Raw genomic sequence first — 15,523 nt, 5'->3', positions numbered from 1 at the left:
TACACCCAAAACAAAATTTTTTTGGCGCGGTAAGCTTCATTGAATTGGTATTGACTGTTTAAGAAAGAAATGTTTAAGCCCACGTCTTCAGTTACATGCAATGGTCTAGTAGTTCAGTTATGAGCACTACTAAGCGACCTGCATAATTTGCGAAACAAAATCATCGACCCGAGACAGACTGAACAGAACATTACAAGGAATTTTTTGTTCAAACTACAGAGTCTGTAAAGTGATTTATTTAGCGTTTTTGTGTTTAATAAAAAGCCGCCTGCCTTGATTTCAGGAGTCTAACAACGCTTGCTAATTACATCTCGACTGATGATTAATATACGCCACACAAAACAGTCAGCAAGACCAATTATCGGCTTGCTTTATTCGCGTGCGCGACAAGCGACCAAAAAGTTAAGAGAAACTTTATGACAAGCGCCTTTTCTCGCTTCAAAGACCCCATGCAGCTTCAAAGTTGACGAAAACTAGCGATTTGCCGCCCACTAGTCAAAATTTCACCGCAATTTCCTAGCTCTACCATTCTAAAATGAACCTTTCCTAAGAGTAATCGAGTGTCTTTATGTAGATATTGGATGTACGTTTTGTTCTTTTCTAATGCAAATATTGTTTTTTCGCTTTTTGATTGTCATTTATTCGGGCATTGTGAAAATTGTCCAAAAGTGGTGTCATATTTTTTAATAATTAACCAATCCCTTCACTTTGCAGACACCACGTGATGTAGGCTATTATTATGTTTATTGTGTGGGTTACAGCACTTTGCACACTTGGTTGTTTCCGTTTGAAAGTTTGAATCATCCGAAGAATTGTTCTCGTCAAGGAAGCGTAGAAATGCATAAACAATTGCTGTTTGATTTAAATCCAGTATTGGCAAGAATACGTATTTCCTGCGCAAGGGATATCTTGGAAGAATCCTTCGCAATGATTTGATTCCTTCCGCGATCTGAGTCGTCTATAGAGTATTGACCTGTCGAAGACAGCTATTGTTATTGCAATAATCTGGTTCAAGTCAAGCCTCCGCGACTTTAGTTACGTCAAGATTTTTACTACAACTTCGACTGTTATTAAAGCATTAGGAAGGAAGGAAGGAGCCCGTACTTGTGTCAGAATTGATGTAAAGGAGTCACATAATTGAGGACACCTTTGGTTGTAGCTAGCCGTTGATGGGAACAACAAAAAACCGCCATTGATTTCAGTTTACTATGGTTGATCAACAAAGTGGATTTTTATTACTTATCTTTTGTTGTGTTGCGATCAAAGCAGGTAGGTCTGCGTAACTTAATTATGATTTTAAGCCTTTAACATTCTCGTTATAGGGCATCGTAGATTTCAGGTGCATGATCAAGTGTACAAATCAAACGAGGCGACTCGACTATACCTATTAAACTCGGAACTATATAAGCATAAACAATCCTTTCAAGCTAAGCTTTGGACGAATCCAGTTTAATTTGAACTAAAATTTCTTCGTTTCCACGGCCGATGATCTGATAAACTGAAACTTACCATTTCTTATATTTGCGCTAGCTCTGATATCAGACTCACAAAAGACCATATTGACTCAACGCTGACATCTGGCGCAAACATGGAAATTTCGTTCGTAAACTTAGTTGCCTTATAGGCGTTCGTATCTAGCGTTGCTTTAATTGAACGTTAGTTGTCTTCAACTGTGTCGTATCTCGCAAAAAACTGCGTAAAAACGGCGCAATCGAAATACAGCAACTTGCCGGAGATGTTGATTTCATATGCACCGCACTCTGTAAGTCTTTTTAAAAGATGTCGCTTTTTGAATCGCTCCCAGCACGAACATAGGCTCTATTGTAAAGCAGTGGGAGATTATGTTTATTAAAATGCATTTCATTAATGAGATACAGTTATATCCTCGCGAAAGTGCATTTATTGTAGTGCTTCTTTGTAGTGTTGCAGTCAAGATTAGATTGCGTGATCATACATTTAGCTTCCTCTTTGCAATATGATATAATTAAACTGCCCTAGAGAACTTCTGGCACACTTTGTTACAATTTGATATTTTTCCAACTGGATCTGAACTTGACAAACGTTTATTAATGTATCAGATCGCTGTGGAAACCACACGTCACTTCGCGTGCTGTCTTCGTTTAACTGTCATCACATGATAGTTTTTTTGTTCAATTGTAGCTGAACGGTTGATTATAAACCTTTTTTAATGAGATGTCTTCTACAAAACAAATCCGTGGGAAAAAATAAGTCAAGCATTGTGCCGTTATGCTATAGACAAAAGAAATATATGACCCATATTCATATTTGTAAGCTTTAATATTTATAAACGTGCATTGGCAGGCTTTCAATGTTTTAGCCCTGAAGGCATTATGCATGGAGGGCGACATATATTTTTTCGAGCAGTTCAGGAAAAAAACCCAGTAATCTTGGCTCAACTGCTCATTACATTTTATGGCTGGTTTCTGCAGTCATTTTTCCTCAGACTGGAATCCTTGCTTTACATTCTCTCTGATCTTTTTACGAAGGTGTATGAACAGGTACAGTACCCAGCACTAACTCTGTTTTATAGACTTTCATCCCAAGGTACTTGTTACCACAGAAACTGGGTTAAGCTCCAACAAGACAGGCTGTTTGTCGTCCATGTGGTCTGTACCAGGACCATAAAAATACGATTTTTGAAAGTGCACGTTTTTCATCTCTACATGGCTAGTATAATATGTTGCAGTTTAAATTTTCCTTTTGGTTTAAAATTTTTCAAACCAGTTTTATTTTTTTCCTTTGTGAAATATTCATTACCATAATTCTGAGACAAAGGGAAATAAAAATCAAACTGGTTTGAAAATTTTTAAACTCAAAAAAATTTTGAACCACAACATACAGGGCTGTACAGTCAGCTCTAGCTCTTGCCTGGTGGAAACCTTGCTATTATGGACACCCCGATAATATACAGGCAGCAGCTAAATCCCTGGCAAAAATAAATAATATTGCAGAGGTTTCACTGAAATAGATTCCTGCTATTGCACACAGACTCTTGCTATAAGGACACTAATATTATTGTTAACTCACAGTCCTGAGGGTGTCTGCAATAAAGGGAGTTTATAACACTGTTCACACTTAAACAATAAAAATGATTGAAAAGGTAATACAATAGTACCAGTCAATAAAGGAACAATTTTTAAATGTTTTTAATTAATTTTTTCAGAAGTTCCGCCAACAATATTTACAGCTACAAGAACTTCTAACAACTTCAAAGATGGAGGAAGTGTGACACTCCATTGTCAAGCTAGAGGTGATTCACCCATAAGTTATCAGTGGTTAGCCACAGACTTTCAAGGCAATGCCAAGGACGTTTCACGAAATAGATATTCCCATCATCCAAGTACAGGCAGACTTGTGATCAGCAATCTGCAGCATGATCAGGATGATGGGTACTTCTACTGCGTTGCAATGAATGCGGCTGGAAGAATGAGATCTCACAGAGTGACAATTCAAGTACCATGTAAGTTTCTTGATTTTTGTTGCTTTTCTTTCTAGACTTGACACTCTAAAAAATTGCATTGACTAAGGGGAATATACAGATCACATATACCTGTAGTTTAATTATAATTATATTAGAAATTAATTATTATGTAATTAAATCCATCACTGCACGGCACTAGATGAGGTTGGGGAGGGTGTTGTGAGGTTGCTGGAGTCACATGGAAATCAAGTGCTGAGAGTTTCCATGGCAACTACAGCTAACAGTGCATCACACACCAGAGAGGTGCTGGCTGGAACAGGCACAATGACTTGACATTATCCAAAGTGACAAGCTAGTGCTCTGCAAAATCGATGGATCATCCCTGGGGACTGCTATCCATTTATTCAAAAGTTTTGGTTAAACTGTTTGAAATGCAAATAAAGGGGTGTGTGGAATAAGGCCCTAAGTGACTTTTGATGTAAGGTCAAATTCTCCTTTTGTTTCACAAGCGAATACAATGAAATTTGGAAGGAGAATCTAGCAATTTATCAGAAGTCTCTTAATATGGCTTTTTTCCAGGCACCCCTTCAAATGGTAAATATCTGCGCGGGTAAAAAGGAAATTCTCTAACTAGAACAAACAGGCAACCTTTGAAGCTACTCCTCTTGTTCTGTTGGAATGGAAAATCTCTGTGGAACTTCCATTTGCAGAAAATTTCCATTTTCATTTTGTTGTCTCCTTGCACCATTGCACCCCTACGTTCATTTATTTATCAACCAATGAGAGATTGCAAGTTTGGAATGACTGGAAAACCCCTTTCCATTTGACGTGGAAAGGTTTCAAATTTCCAGCCAAAATTTGGATGAATGGAAAAGCACCCCGGTTTACTGTATGATTCTTGGGGCGTACAGCTGTACATTCTCAAGTCAGCTTTATGTTCATCAATTCTGGCTTTGCTACCTGTTACTGCAGGCATTGATAATAGAAACGTACTTTAATTTACTTTTCAATTTCTTTTAACTTAAAATATATATGAATTCTTATGTATCTTATAATAGGTAATATTGCTTCAAAAGTTGTGAATTCACGCAATTCTGTTTTGGCTGTATAATGTCAATTGTTTTAAAAATAAATTATATGATGAATTACCCTACATTAATTTAGCCGCATGTATTACTTAGTTTTCTCAATCTTGAGCATTGATCACCTGGTTTCATGGACAATGTCGAAACAAGAAATGTGTGTCCATGACAAAGGCTGTATACAATGTACTTGTGCTCCTGAAGCTACTGTCATATTTACCCATGGTGATAAGTTGGTGCGCGCAGTGACCGCATCCTCAATATTTAGCTGAGTGATGTTAAAATTAAAGCTCTTAGGATATTGATGATAAGAAAATTATGTGATAAATTTTGTTATGCCATGTTAGCTTAATTTAATAGTCAGCAAAAACATCTAATGTACCGGTATAGTCATATCCTACATACAGTCAGTGTATGTAAGAACTACGTCCTTGTATATGGACGTAGACACCAAACAAATTTAAGGAAAATTGATATAAGCTTCTGAAATATTTATTTATCAGGCATGCCTTTGGGATATTGTCTATTCTATTTTTGAATTGCATGATTTCCTGCCAACATACTGCGTAACATTTTATGAATGATCGGCTGATGATCTTGCATGCCATTCCTTTGGTCTAATATTATTAATGGCACTAAATATAACACTCTTATGTGTATTAATAATTGGTAATAGTTAATATTGTTGGAATGCATATTTTACCCACCAAATTGTAAACTTGTACGGGTAAATTTTGGAGAATTTGAAAGTAATTTGTGTGTATTTGAGCCATATGCATGGACGTGTTGGGATGTATAATATTATATAAAAACTGGATCATTGTAGAATGCAATTCCAGGGATTTGATTAGGTTAGTGCGTGGCCATGGTATTTCAATATGATCCATTATACCGTGCATGCCCAAGGAATAGCGACCATTAAATTGTCTTCTGGTTGTTCTTGCAAAGCGAAATCAGCAAGTTTTAAAGCTGTTCACTTCATAAATTTTTTCAGCAGCAGTTCAGTCTTTCACCATAATTTACTGTTCCAAAAGGCTTAGTGAACTGGTCATCATCCATTCTCCAGCCATGCGTTTTGCTATTCAAATGGATATCCATTAGTGTACGTTTTTGCGCAAGAGGTCATGAGCTATAATACTAACTACATGTATAAAGTACTGGCTCTATATATTATATTTTTGGGTATAAAAATAGAATTGCTCCTCCATTTAACTCTTGCATGATTTGATACATGTATATTAAAGACATTTAATATTTTGGTAAAATCTCCCTGCTCTTCTGTCTTCTTCTTTGTTTTTTTTATTGCTACAAATGAAATGCTATCTTCTGTTCAGTCATTTGCATCCATGGTTCAATATTAGAAGAGAAGGTTTTATTTTGCAGAAAAGCGAAGTATAATAATATTACTTAAAATAATTGACAGTACTCATTTAATAATATATAAATTATGTTAGCTTTATTTCCAATTTTTTGTCCCTCTTTTCTAGATCTTGAAACAACACCAAACAGTGGCAGTTCCTCAGCGAGTGCTCCTCAAGGAGGTGCATTTACATTTACCTACCCTGAAGTGAAAAGCTTCCCCAACCCCAGATTTACATGGAGAAAAAGTGGCCGTACCATGTCAGAGACACAAAGGATCAGTTTTTCTAAAGCAGGAAATCTTTACATTGGAAATGTAGACTCTCAGGACTTAGCCGACTCATCAGGCTACACATCAACTGTGGAGAATACTGTTGTTGTGCGGTCTTTTAATCGAGGTCCTGTGTCTTTAGGTGTTTCAAGTGAGTTGCTCATACTTAATGTTTACATGTATATTTTCTATGGTATCTTTCCTTTTGTTATTATAAGCTTCAATGCAAAATGCAGCTATAATTTAACTCCTAAATTTTAACTTCTAAATTTTGTTTGGAGCATGCCCCAGATCCCCCAAGAAGAAATCCCCCCTCCCCTTGTAGAAATTCTCACCCCTTGGGGGAATCTTCAACTTGAGAACTCTGGATGTAGGTGAGCAAAATCTCTGAGACAATTTTATTGCAGTGTATATGCACAGCTGTGTTTGTCTGTACATGTACTAAAAGGTGTGTTTTTTACACTGTTTTGTTCCACAGTAAGAGATCCAATACCCACTCAAGTAGAGATCATTCTTGCCCCAATAAATCAGGTGGCTGTCAGCGGGAAAACATCCAGTGTTACATTTGAATGCTTTGGGAGTGGAAGGTATTTATAACACAGTTTTATGTTTAGACTGTGATCAGTCTCTCACTTCTCATAATGTACATACACACTTTAGATTCTGTGAGGGTCAAAGCCTTGTTTTGCACACCCTTGATTTCTTAGCCTGTAAATACATGCAGCCACTTCTCACTGTTACCCGCCTCATGAACACCCCTAGTGGCTGGAGTGATGAGAGGTTGCTGTGTTCACAGCCGGCTATGGTATTGATTTGATGTGTACATGTATAATTCTACATTTCTGCACACTTGTTGGAAATGAGGGAACGAGGGTGCCTGTTTACAGTTCAGTTTTTGTTTTTCAAGAATGGTGGAAAAAATGGAGCGAAGATGAAAATCAAGTGTGTCATATCACACATTTTATGGAGTATTTTGTAACGTGTTCCAGGGTCTTTGCAGCCTGTAATTTTGAATTTTGATCCCGGGGGCAAGGTTTTAACATTGGAGGGGTTAGTTACAGTCGTATGGGAAAGACTTGCATCTGAGATTTTGGGGTCTTATATTCAGGGGAGCTTTATTAAGAATTTTAATGGTACTTTCAACTTTGATTTTTTCTTCAGACCGATGCCAAATATAGCATGGCTAAGGAATGGACAGTACATTTCAAGCAGTTCAAAATATTCTTTTGATCAGTACAAGAAGAGGTTTACAATCAACAACCCAGTCAAAGCTGATGAAGGGGATTACCAGTGTGATGTAAGCAGCGGCAGCAGTCCATCATCAAGAACAAGCACCGCAAAACTCACAATTAATGGTAATTAAATTTTAACAAATAATTCTTGCATCACTATCTGGCTGCCTGCTGTTTGGGTTATCCATTGTGATTGTCTGAGTATTAGGTCCCTTCCCCCCCCCCTAAGGAAAGCATACATACCTCCTCCCCTCTCCCCTCTCCTCCAGGGAAGGCCTGAAGTGCAGACTATCTAGGGGAACACCAAGGTAGGGGGGGGGTCTCCCATGCATCTGTGAATGATTTGTTGGCCGTTATCAAAATTTTTGAAAAGAAGCCTTGATTGTGTTTGAGATAACAGTTGTTTCTGACACTACAGTTAATTAAGTTCCAGTCATATTTTTTCCAGTATCAGAATAATTATTGGTGGCCATTTTAGATTCAAATACATGTTCATTCAAAAAACAAACCACAATCTACAAGTCACTTACAGTGTAGGTTATCATGATGCAGAATCATACCCCTCCCTTCCCTCCCCCCAGACCTCTTCATAGGAAATTTTACTTCTTGCTATAAACTTAATTATACGACAAGAAGACCAAATTCGTATTGTTAGTATCAAACTGGATCTAGCCTGCAATGGAGGCTCTTGCCAGGGAATAATTTATGTTGTGGTTCAATTTTTAGTTTTGTTTGTTTTATACTCATTATCATACATTTGCCATACAGCTATTTTAATTTAATTAACGTTGTCGGATCAAAGCTTAAAACTTAATGACATCTTCAAAGAGGCTGCCACCTCATCCTTTTGATATCTTAACATTTCTTTCATCCAAATGGTGCGTCATCGTATATCTTCATTGGATGGACAAGGCATAGCTTTGTCTTAAAGCTTTATACTTTGATCCAACAACGTTAATTGAATAGCTGTATACAAAAACTAAGGAAGATAAAAATTGAACCAAGGATAAAATTGAACCACGTCATATACATGTATTAAAAAATTAGATTTGATTGACAAAAGGCAAGAAAAATAACAACACCCTGCATGATTTATAAAAAAATATGTGGTTAATATAAAAACCTCAGATAAAATGGGGTGTGTTGGCTCCTAGTGCTATCCCGATAATTTTCTTTGGAATGTATCTGTATGTATACTATGATCTTTTTTTCCTGTAGTTGAACCTACGTTCACAGTACAACCACAAAATGCAGAGAAGTTCCCTCAGGAATCAGTAATATTTTTATGCAGTGCCAGTGGAGTTCCACAGCCGACAATCACCTGGTTTCATAATGGAGCGAAAGTTCCAGCCTCGCCGACAGGAAGAGTTCAAATAAACAGCAAAAAAGAGCTTAAATTCACAAGTCTTCAGTCCGGAGATAAGGGGACTGTGCAGTGTGTGGCTACAAATGATGCTGACGAGAAAATAACAACAGCAACTTTAAAAGTTAAACGTAAGTATTGTAAAAGTGAACATTGTAAAAGAGAAGGGTACAAATGAATGTTGTGCCGCTAACAATAAGGACATAAATGATGGATCAGAGATCGAACCAACTCCGCTGTGCATGTCAAAGTGCTATAAAGTGAACCCATGAATTTCCCACTGAGCGTTAGCTCGAGTAAGGAAATGGGAGATCGCGCTAGGCAGTATGGAAAGACATTCCGCCAAAATACACTTTAACAAAAAACTTGCTGCCATACCTGACTTACATGAGTCACTTATTGCAATGATAATGATGATGATGATGATGACGTTTATTGCTTTCGTAGCTTTGCCAGCATGGACAGACGTTCCCAATCCGTCAAAATACACTTTCACAAAATAATAATAATAATAATAATAATAATAATAATAATAATAATAATAATAATAATAATAATAATAATAATAATAATCGAAATGAATTGTAAATAGTTTTTAATAGTTCTTTTTTCTACTTTTAACTTGTGAATAGCAATTTGCTCGAAATATGGTAATAAAGAGTTCTCATTATTTAAATTTATTTAAAAAAATAAAATAATAATAACAATAATAATAATAATAACAACAACAACAACAATAATAATGATGATAATAATTAAATTAATAATAATAATAATAATATTTTCATTGAACTCTTCTCATTGAAAAATTAAATACAAATTTAATAATAATAATAATAATAATAAATAATAATAATAATAATAATAATATTGATACCACGCCTGACTTATATAAGTCACTTATTACAATAATAATGATGATGATGATTATGACGACGACGATAACAGCTTTATTCTTTTCGTAGCTTTGCCAGTATGGATAGACGTTCCGCCAAAACATGCTTTCGCAAGAAAATTGATGCCATGGCTCACTTATATGAGTCACCTATTACAATAATAATGGTGATGATGATAATGGTGATGGTTGTATTTTTTTCGTAGCTTTGCCAGTATGGATAGACGTTCCACCGCAAAACACCGTTGCACTGGTAAATGAAACAGTGGATTTGGAATGCAAAGGGAGGGGAGTACCGCCTCCTACGATCACGTGGAAAAAGAATGACCAACTTATTCATTTCCCAAGCAGTCCGCGGTATAGCAAGACATCCACTGACTCCTTAAAGATCAAGAACAGTCAAAAGAGCGACTCTGGAAAATACACGTGTGTGGCGACCAACAGTGTGGGCTCAAAATGGGCAAATGCCACTCTTACAGTATGGAGTAAGTGCAAATACTACACTGTTGCTACACTACATAGGCATGATGTTCACCTTATGGTATAGCCTGCGTTGCGCGCGCTATAAGGTCTGGTTCACACTAGCGACGGAATTGGAAGCGTTTAAGGAACCTTCTATTCCAGTGTGAATCAAACAACGGAGACAGAATCGCAATCGTAAGCTCGACGGAATCGAAATTGCAAGGAACAGGAAGTTTTCTTTTTCTTCCGATTCCGCTTCTGATTCCATCGCTTGTGATGAAGAGTGAACTGGTTGACTGGAATCGGAAACACAAGTAGACGAACCAACCAATCACATAGCTCATTCCCAATCCCTTTTAGTTTACGCGAGATTAAGAACGGAAAACATGGCGACCTTCAGCCATTTTGAACGAAAGGGAGGCTTCCGTTTCTGCTTCCCTGGTATTGATTCACACTACGCCAGAAGATTCTTCTGATTCCGATTCTGATTCCGCTTCCGTTGCTTCTGTCGCCAGTGCCCGATTCATTCCCCCCCCCCCCCCCCCCCCATTTTTAGCGCCTGTCACGTAGGTTACTGGGATAAAATTGTTGAAGGTTGTTAGTAATTCCCCAAGTTTTTTCCCCTGGGAAACTAACCGACTCCCTAAAGTAGCGATTGCAAAGCGTAACCTGAGGTATTGCCACAGAACGGTACGAGAGAGTGGGTATAAAAGGGACTACATTACAAAAAGAGTAGCCTTGGCAACGACAGAGTTGAATTTCAATAGGAAATAATATCATTTTGATTAAAATTGAGCAATTTGAATCGTTTCCTAAAGTGTTCATCTCAAATTAACCAGCATATAAACGTTTTATTTTTCGCTCTAGTCAAAACAGTGATAACAAATCCGCTGCCAAGTCAAATCACAGCCATCAAAGGCCTAGAGAAGCTTCTTCCCTGCGGGGTCCAAGCAGACACTACCATAACAATCAAGTGGTCCTGGACTAAGGACGGCAGCCCAGTTGATGCAGCGCGGATGAAGCTACAAAATGATGGAACACTGCGCATTGTAACAGTCCAGGAAAACGATTCTGGGACGTACGAGTGTTTGGTGCAGTCTGTTGCAGGGAATGCAACAACAACCGGTGTATTGAGAGTGCAAGGTATGTATAATGTAAAGTCTTTGATGGATGAAGAATTTGTTCAATACTCTGACTTGAAATGGTTTTCATTTCGCTGTCGTAAAACCAAAACCAAAGTCATCGGTCTGACCAATCAGAACAAACGTAAACAACGTAACGGACCAATCAGAACTAAAAGCGGATACAAGTAAACGGCCTCAAGCGCGGGAAAACGCTTGAGTCAAGCGCATGAAAAAGCATGCGAGTCGAGCGCGGGAAAACGTGTGCGAGAAAATCACGTTGGGTTTGGTTCGTCCTCTCATTGGTTGAGAAGCGGCACGTGTTTTTTTATGTTGCTTTTTTTTCAAAGGATCACACAGCTCAGTAAAGAAAATTCAAAGCAAGCGTGAAATTACTGTTTCGACGCTCACCTGAAAACCGCTCTGTTATATAAACTGGAGTGAATTACACGTGTTTCTTCCACGTGTCAAAAAACGACGTCTCTACATAGTAAAGATTGCCGGTTGGTCTTCATTGCGAAGAGTGAAAAATAGATATCATGTATGGATACATGTAGTTGCGTTAAACATTAATACGACTGTTATGGGTTAATGCTGAACATGCAACTTTATATCCTCCTTACAAATCTTCGCCAATCTTTCGGATAACAAGAAATCTTTTGAAAATGATTGACAAATTTTGTAAGGCTTTGAATGCTTGACTCATTTACTCATTGTTACTCACTCATTTGTTATTTATCCAGAGCCCCATTCACACCAACAAAACCCGGTTTAACAAAAAGAAAATTGGTAACAAAGAGCTGCACCTTTGGCTTTGACATGGGATTCAAGTAAACGTTAACTAATGCTTTCATTTGTGCTAAATCTGTAGTCGACAAAAATCCAAAAGCAACTTTTACGAAGGAAACAATTTTAAACTGTGTTTAACCAAAAAGCTTTTAAACGTGTTTAAGCCTTGGTGTGAATGGGGCATAAGTTTGAGACCCACTTATTGTTAGTTTGTATAAAACGACTGGATAGGGTTCTTCGCGCGGCTTGGTGTTTGATTATTACGGAGCTTTAGCAACGAGAACGTCAAAATGACAATAGGCTTAATAAACAACACAACAACTCTGCGCGTGCATTGCACTTTTTGGTACATTTCTTTACCGTCACTGCACGCACGACATAGGATGTGAAATTTCGTGATGGGACGATTTATGAAGGACGTAAACACACGACGACGAATTTTTCTTTCCGTCTTTCGGGGTTTCTAAACTTGGGTGCCGTCTCTAAGAATTCAGCTCCAGGAAATTTCACCTACACTTGACATTTCAAAGCAAGTTGGAATAATCGCGACGACGTTTGAAAAACGGGAATTCATTTTAATAGTGACGTTTTCGCTGCCGTCACCGTCTTCGTTGCTAATGCTTCCTATTATAACAATCGAGGCCGGCCTTACCCTGATTTTGGTGGATACTAAGATAATTATTCACCTCAGTGGAGATGAATAGGTTTGGTAATCGGTAAATATCAATCACTATACACTCTCACCACAGGTTACCAAAGCGTAATATAAGATTTTGTATGGCGTTAAATTCGATCGAAAATTAAACAAAAATACTCCTTCGAAAAGCTGCAAAAATTACAGTAAGTTTTGAAAAAGCTCACCTGGTGTATTTTGCGGTGTTTTCATGGCTTCTCACAGCTTCCGAAAGCCGTTTTGAGCGGTTTATCTCTCAGCGGCTGGTCCACGTGCAGCAGCAAGCCCTCTATTTCACTGCAGGTCAGCCGCGAGAGGATTTAGCGCGAGCTGGGTCGGGAACAAAACTACACTTACCCGGGAGGGAGTGTGTGTGTGTAGGTTGTTGCGAGCCAAAGGTTTCGCGTGGATTCCCGCTTTCGGGCAGAGTTTAGTACTCGTGCCTCGGTGTGGCCGTGAGTTTGCGTAAATTTTCATGTTTTGTTGGTGTGAATGGGGTTTTAGTCTTGAATGATGGGACAGAGCGGTTTTCAATTGAGTGTCGTAAAACCAAAACCAAAACCAAAACCAAAACCAAAGTAATAAGTCTGGCCAGTCGCAACAGATATAAACACCAAGCGCGGGAAAACGCGTGCGGCCGGCAAAACACGATTGGTTTTGGTTTGGATTCCCATTGGTTGAGAAAGTGGCGCGAGTTTTGTTAACCAATCACAGAGCGTAGTAATGGAAAACCAAAGCAAACGCGAAATTACTTTCGACACAATTGAAAACCGCTCTATTCAGTAATTACATATACCGGTAATACACCAAGATTGTTAGACTATGTGTCATTTAAACAATGCTTACTTTGATGACGACAAGCATGTCATCATTCGTCCAAGGAACATTGTGACAAATCAGAAGTGTTTCCGAGCGGTACTGCATTCAGTCTTACAGTTTATCACTGAATTTGGCTGTTGTTTTCAGAGACCCCACCAGCACCATTCACTCCAGTGGTTAGCAACATTCAGCCCACATCAGTGCGTTTGACGTGGATTCCGCCACAATATGATGGAAACAGCCCCATTTTATCCTACATCGTTGAAGCCAAGAAGGGATCGAACGGTTGGCAACGCCAAATGGACAACATCAATCCGTCTGCCCAACGGGTGTCAGTTCTCGTGCGCAACCTTCTTCCTCACACCCAGTATCAGTTCCGTGTTCGAGCTGAAAATCAAGTTGGAATAGGTGCACCGAGTACAGCCTCGGCGAGCATTATGACTCTTATAGCGGGTAAATATAGATTATCACATGTTAAGAGTTCGAGAGCGTTTATTTTCGAGTTTCTATTACCATACATGATGAGCAAAAGAGTCGACATGGTATTACAACGAGTGAATAAAAACGTTCAACGATATTGTCAAGCTCTGAATATTTTGTTTATTACATATCCCGTGGCTGCAAGAGTGAACGTAGCGAAAGAAGAGTAAAATTTGCACAATAAGGCGTTAATATAATAAATGTGTAACTTGGTTCTGATCGCATGAAAACCTCGGGTGATTATGGTTTATCTTAGGGAACATTCGGAAGAAAATTTCGGACATTTTTAGAAAACGTTGGTCATCTTTGATCATTACGGAAAAGTGCAATTTGTCTTTGGAAATGTTCGAAATTAAGACTTCAATCCGGCTTCGGACGCAAGGATTAATTTATCCGTGTACAACAGTTTGAAAAATCTTTGTGATTTGTTGTTGTTGTTGTTGTTGTTGTTGTTGCAGCGCCATCACAAGCTCCTTTGAACGTTAATGGAGTACCGACCAGCGCTGATTCTATACTTGTCCAATGGCAGGTGTGTATCTTCAACTTTTTCAAGTTTTTCCTGTATAATTTATAGAAGTCGCTAAAAACGGATTATAGTTCCTAGGAGAAAAACCTTTACCAGATTTTACTTCACAAGAATATAACTAATAATTGTTCTAAATGTGGCTAAATGTGGTATCTGCTGGTTTCTGCTCCCACCCCTGGATAGGTAAGTATGGGTTGTGGTAAGTATTCTACTGAATTCGTTCAGTGTGCCGGTGCCGGGTGGTTGGCGCTCGATTAGTTGCCATGGTTACCTCCAAGGCAATGCTCCCCTTTCGCGTTATAGGCCCCTCCGCCTTTAAGGCACCAGCTCCCAAGCTCAATTTGTCGATGAGTTTAATTAGCGATAAGGAAATAAAGGTTGCTGTTGTTTCCGGTGTTGTAAGAGCAATGCCATGCTGCAAAACTTGTTCTTTGAAAAATATTTAGGCAGTTTTGCTCAAAATACAACAAACCTGTCGTGACAGCGCCCCTTTAAGTTACGCACTATGGAGGCTACAAATTCGAGAAAATGAATTTTCTTGAAATTATGATTTTACTGTAGATGCCTCCTCCTGAGAGCCACAATGGTCCTCTCCGTGGTTTCAAGATCGCCTACCGTCTCGCTGGAGTGGCCGGGATTAGTTTCATCATCAGAAAGATTGAAAACCCAGCTGCCACACAGGGGAATATTGACGGGCTTGTTCAGTTTACTGGCTATGAGATTAAGGTGCTCGCTTACAATGATGCTGGTGATGGAAAGTATAGCAATCCGATTACTGTCACCACGGCGGAGGGGGGTAAGTATTCGAATATACACCCTTTTTTATAAGAACGTTGAAGCTGAGATTAACTTAAATTTAAGAAGATATTAAGAACCTTACCCAAGCTGAGAGTTTTTATTTTGACCAGAAGTATTTTTTAAATACGGATTAAAAAAGTACATGTGAAACTTCAGTTTATACAGTCCAATTAACCCAAATGATAGAGCGGTTTTCAATTCAGTGTCGTAA

The 15,523-nt window shown here is 38.4% G+C and overlaps 1 protein-coding gene across 1 annotated transcript in view; it reads left to right on the top strand.

The window, feature by feature from the left end:
• Positions 1 to 757: 757 nt before the first annotated feature.
• Positions 758 to 15,523, top strand: part of LOC146458331 (protein sidekick-2-like) — a 37,148-nt gene continuing 22,382 nt past the window's right edge. The window contains exons 1-11 of the mRNA XM_085090586.1: positions 758 to 1,269; positions 3,185 to 3,481; positions 6,012 to 6,305; positions 6,633 to 6,741; positions 7,316 to 7,509; positions 8,605 to 8,880; positions 9,851 to 10,129; positions 10,974 to 11,249; positions 13,656 to 13,961; positions 14,447 to 14,517; positions 15,076 to 15,310. Of these exons, the coding sequence (XP_084946712.1) occupies positions 1,209 to 1,269; positions 3,185 to 3,481; positions 6,012 to 6,305; positions 6,633 to 6,741; positions 7,316 to 7,509; positions 8,605 to 8,880; positions 9,851 to 10,129; positions 10,974 to 11,249; positions 13,656 to 13,961; positions 14,447 to 14,517; positions 15,076 to 15,310 (2,398 nt within the window). The 5' untranslated portion in view covers positions 758 to 1,208. The remainder of the gene's footprint in view (positions 1,270 to 3,184; positions 3,482 to 6,011; positions 6,306 to 6,632; positions 6,742 to 7,315; positions 7,510 to 8,604; positions 8,881 to 9,850; positions 10,130 to 10,973; positions 11,250 to 13,655; positions 13,962 to 14,446; positions 14,518 to 15,075; positions 15,311 to 15,523) is intronic.

This window comes from Pavona decussata, unplaced genomic scaffold (assembly GCF_977016875.1).
Source record: "Pavona decussata unplaced genomic scaffold, jaPavDecu1.1 SCAFFOLD_233, whole genome shotgun sequence".
NCBI classification, from domain to species: domain Eukaryota; kingdom Metazoa; phylum Cnidaria; class Anthozoa; order Scleractinia; family Agariciidae; genus Pavona; species Pavona decussata.
Note: the sequence above shows the minus strand (reverse complement) of the source record. Positions and strands in the feature narration are given on the sequence as shown.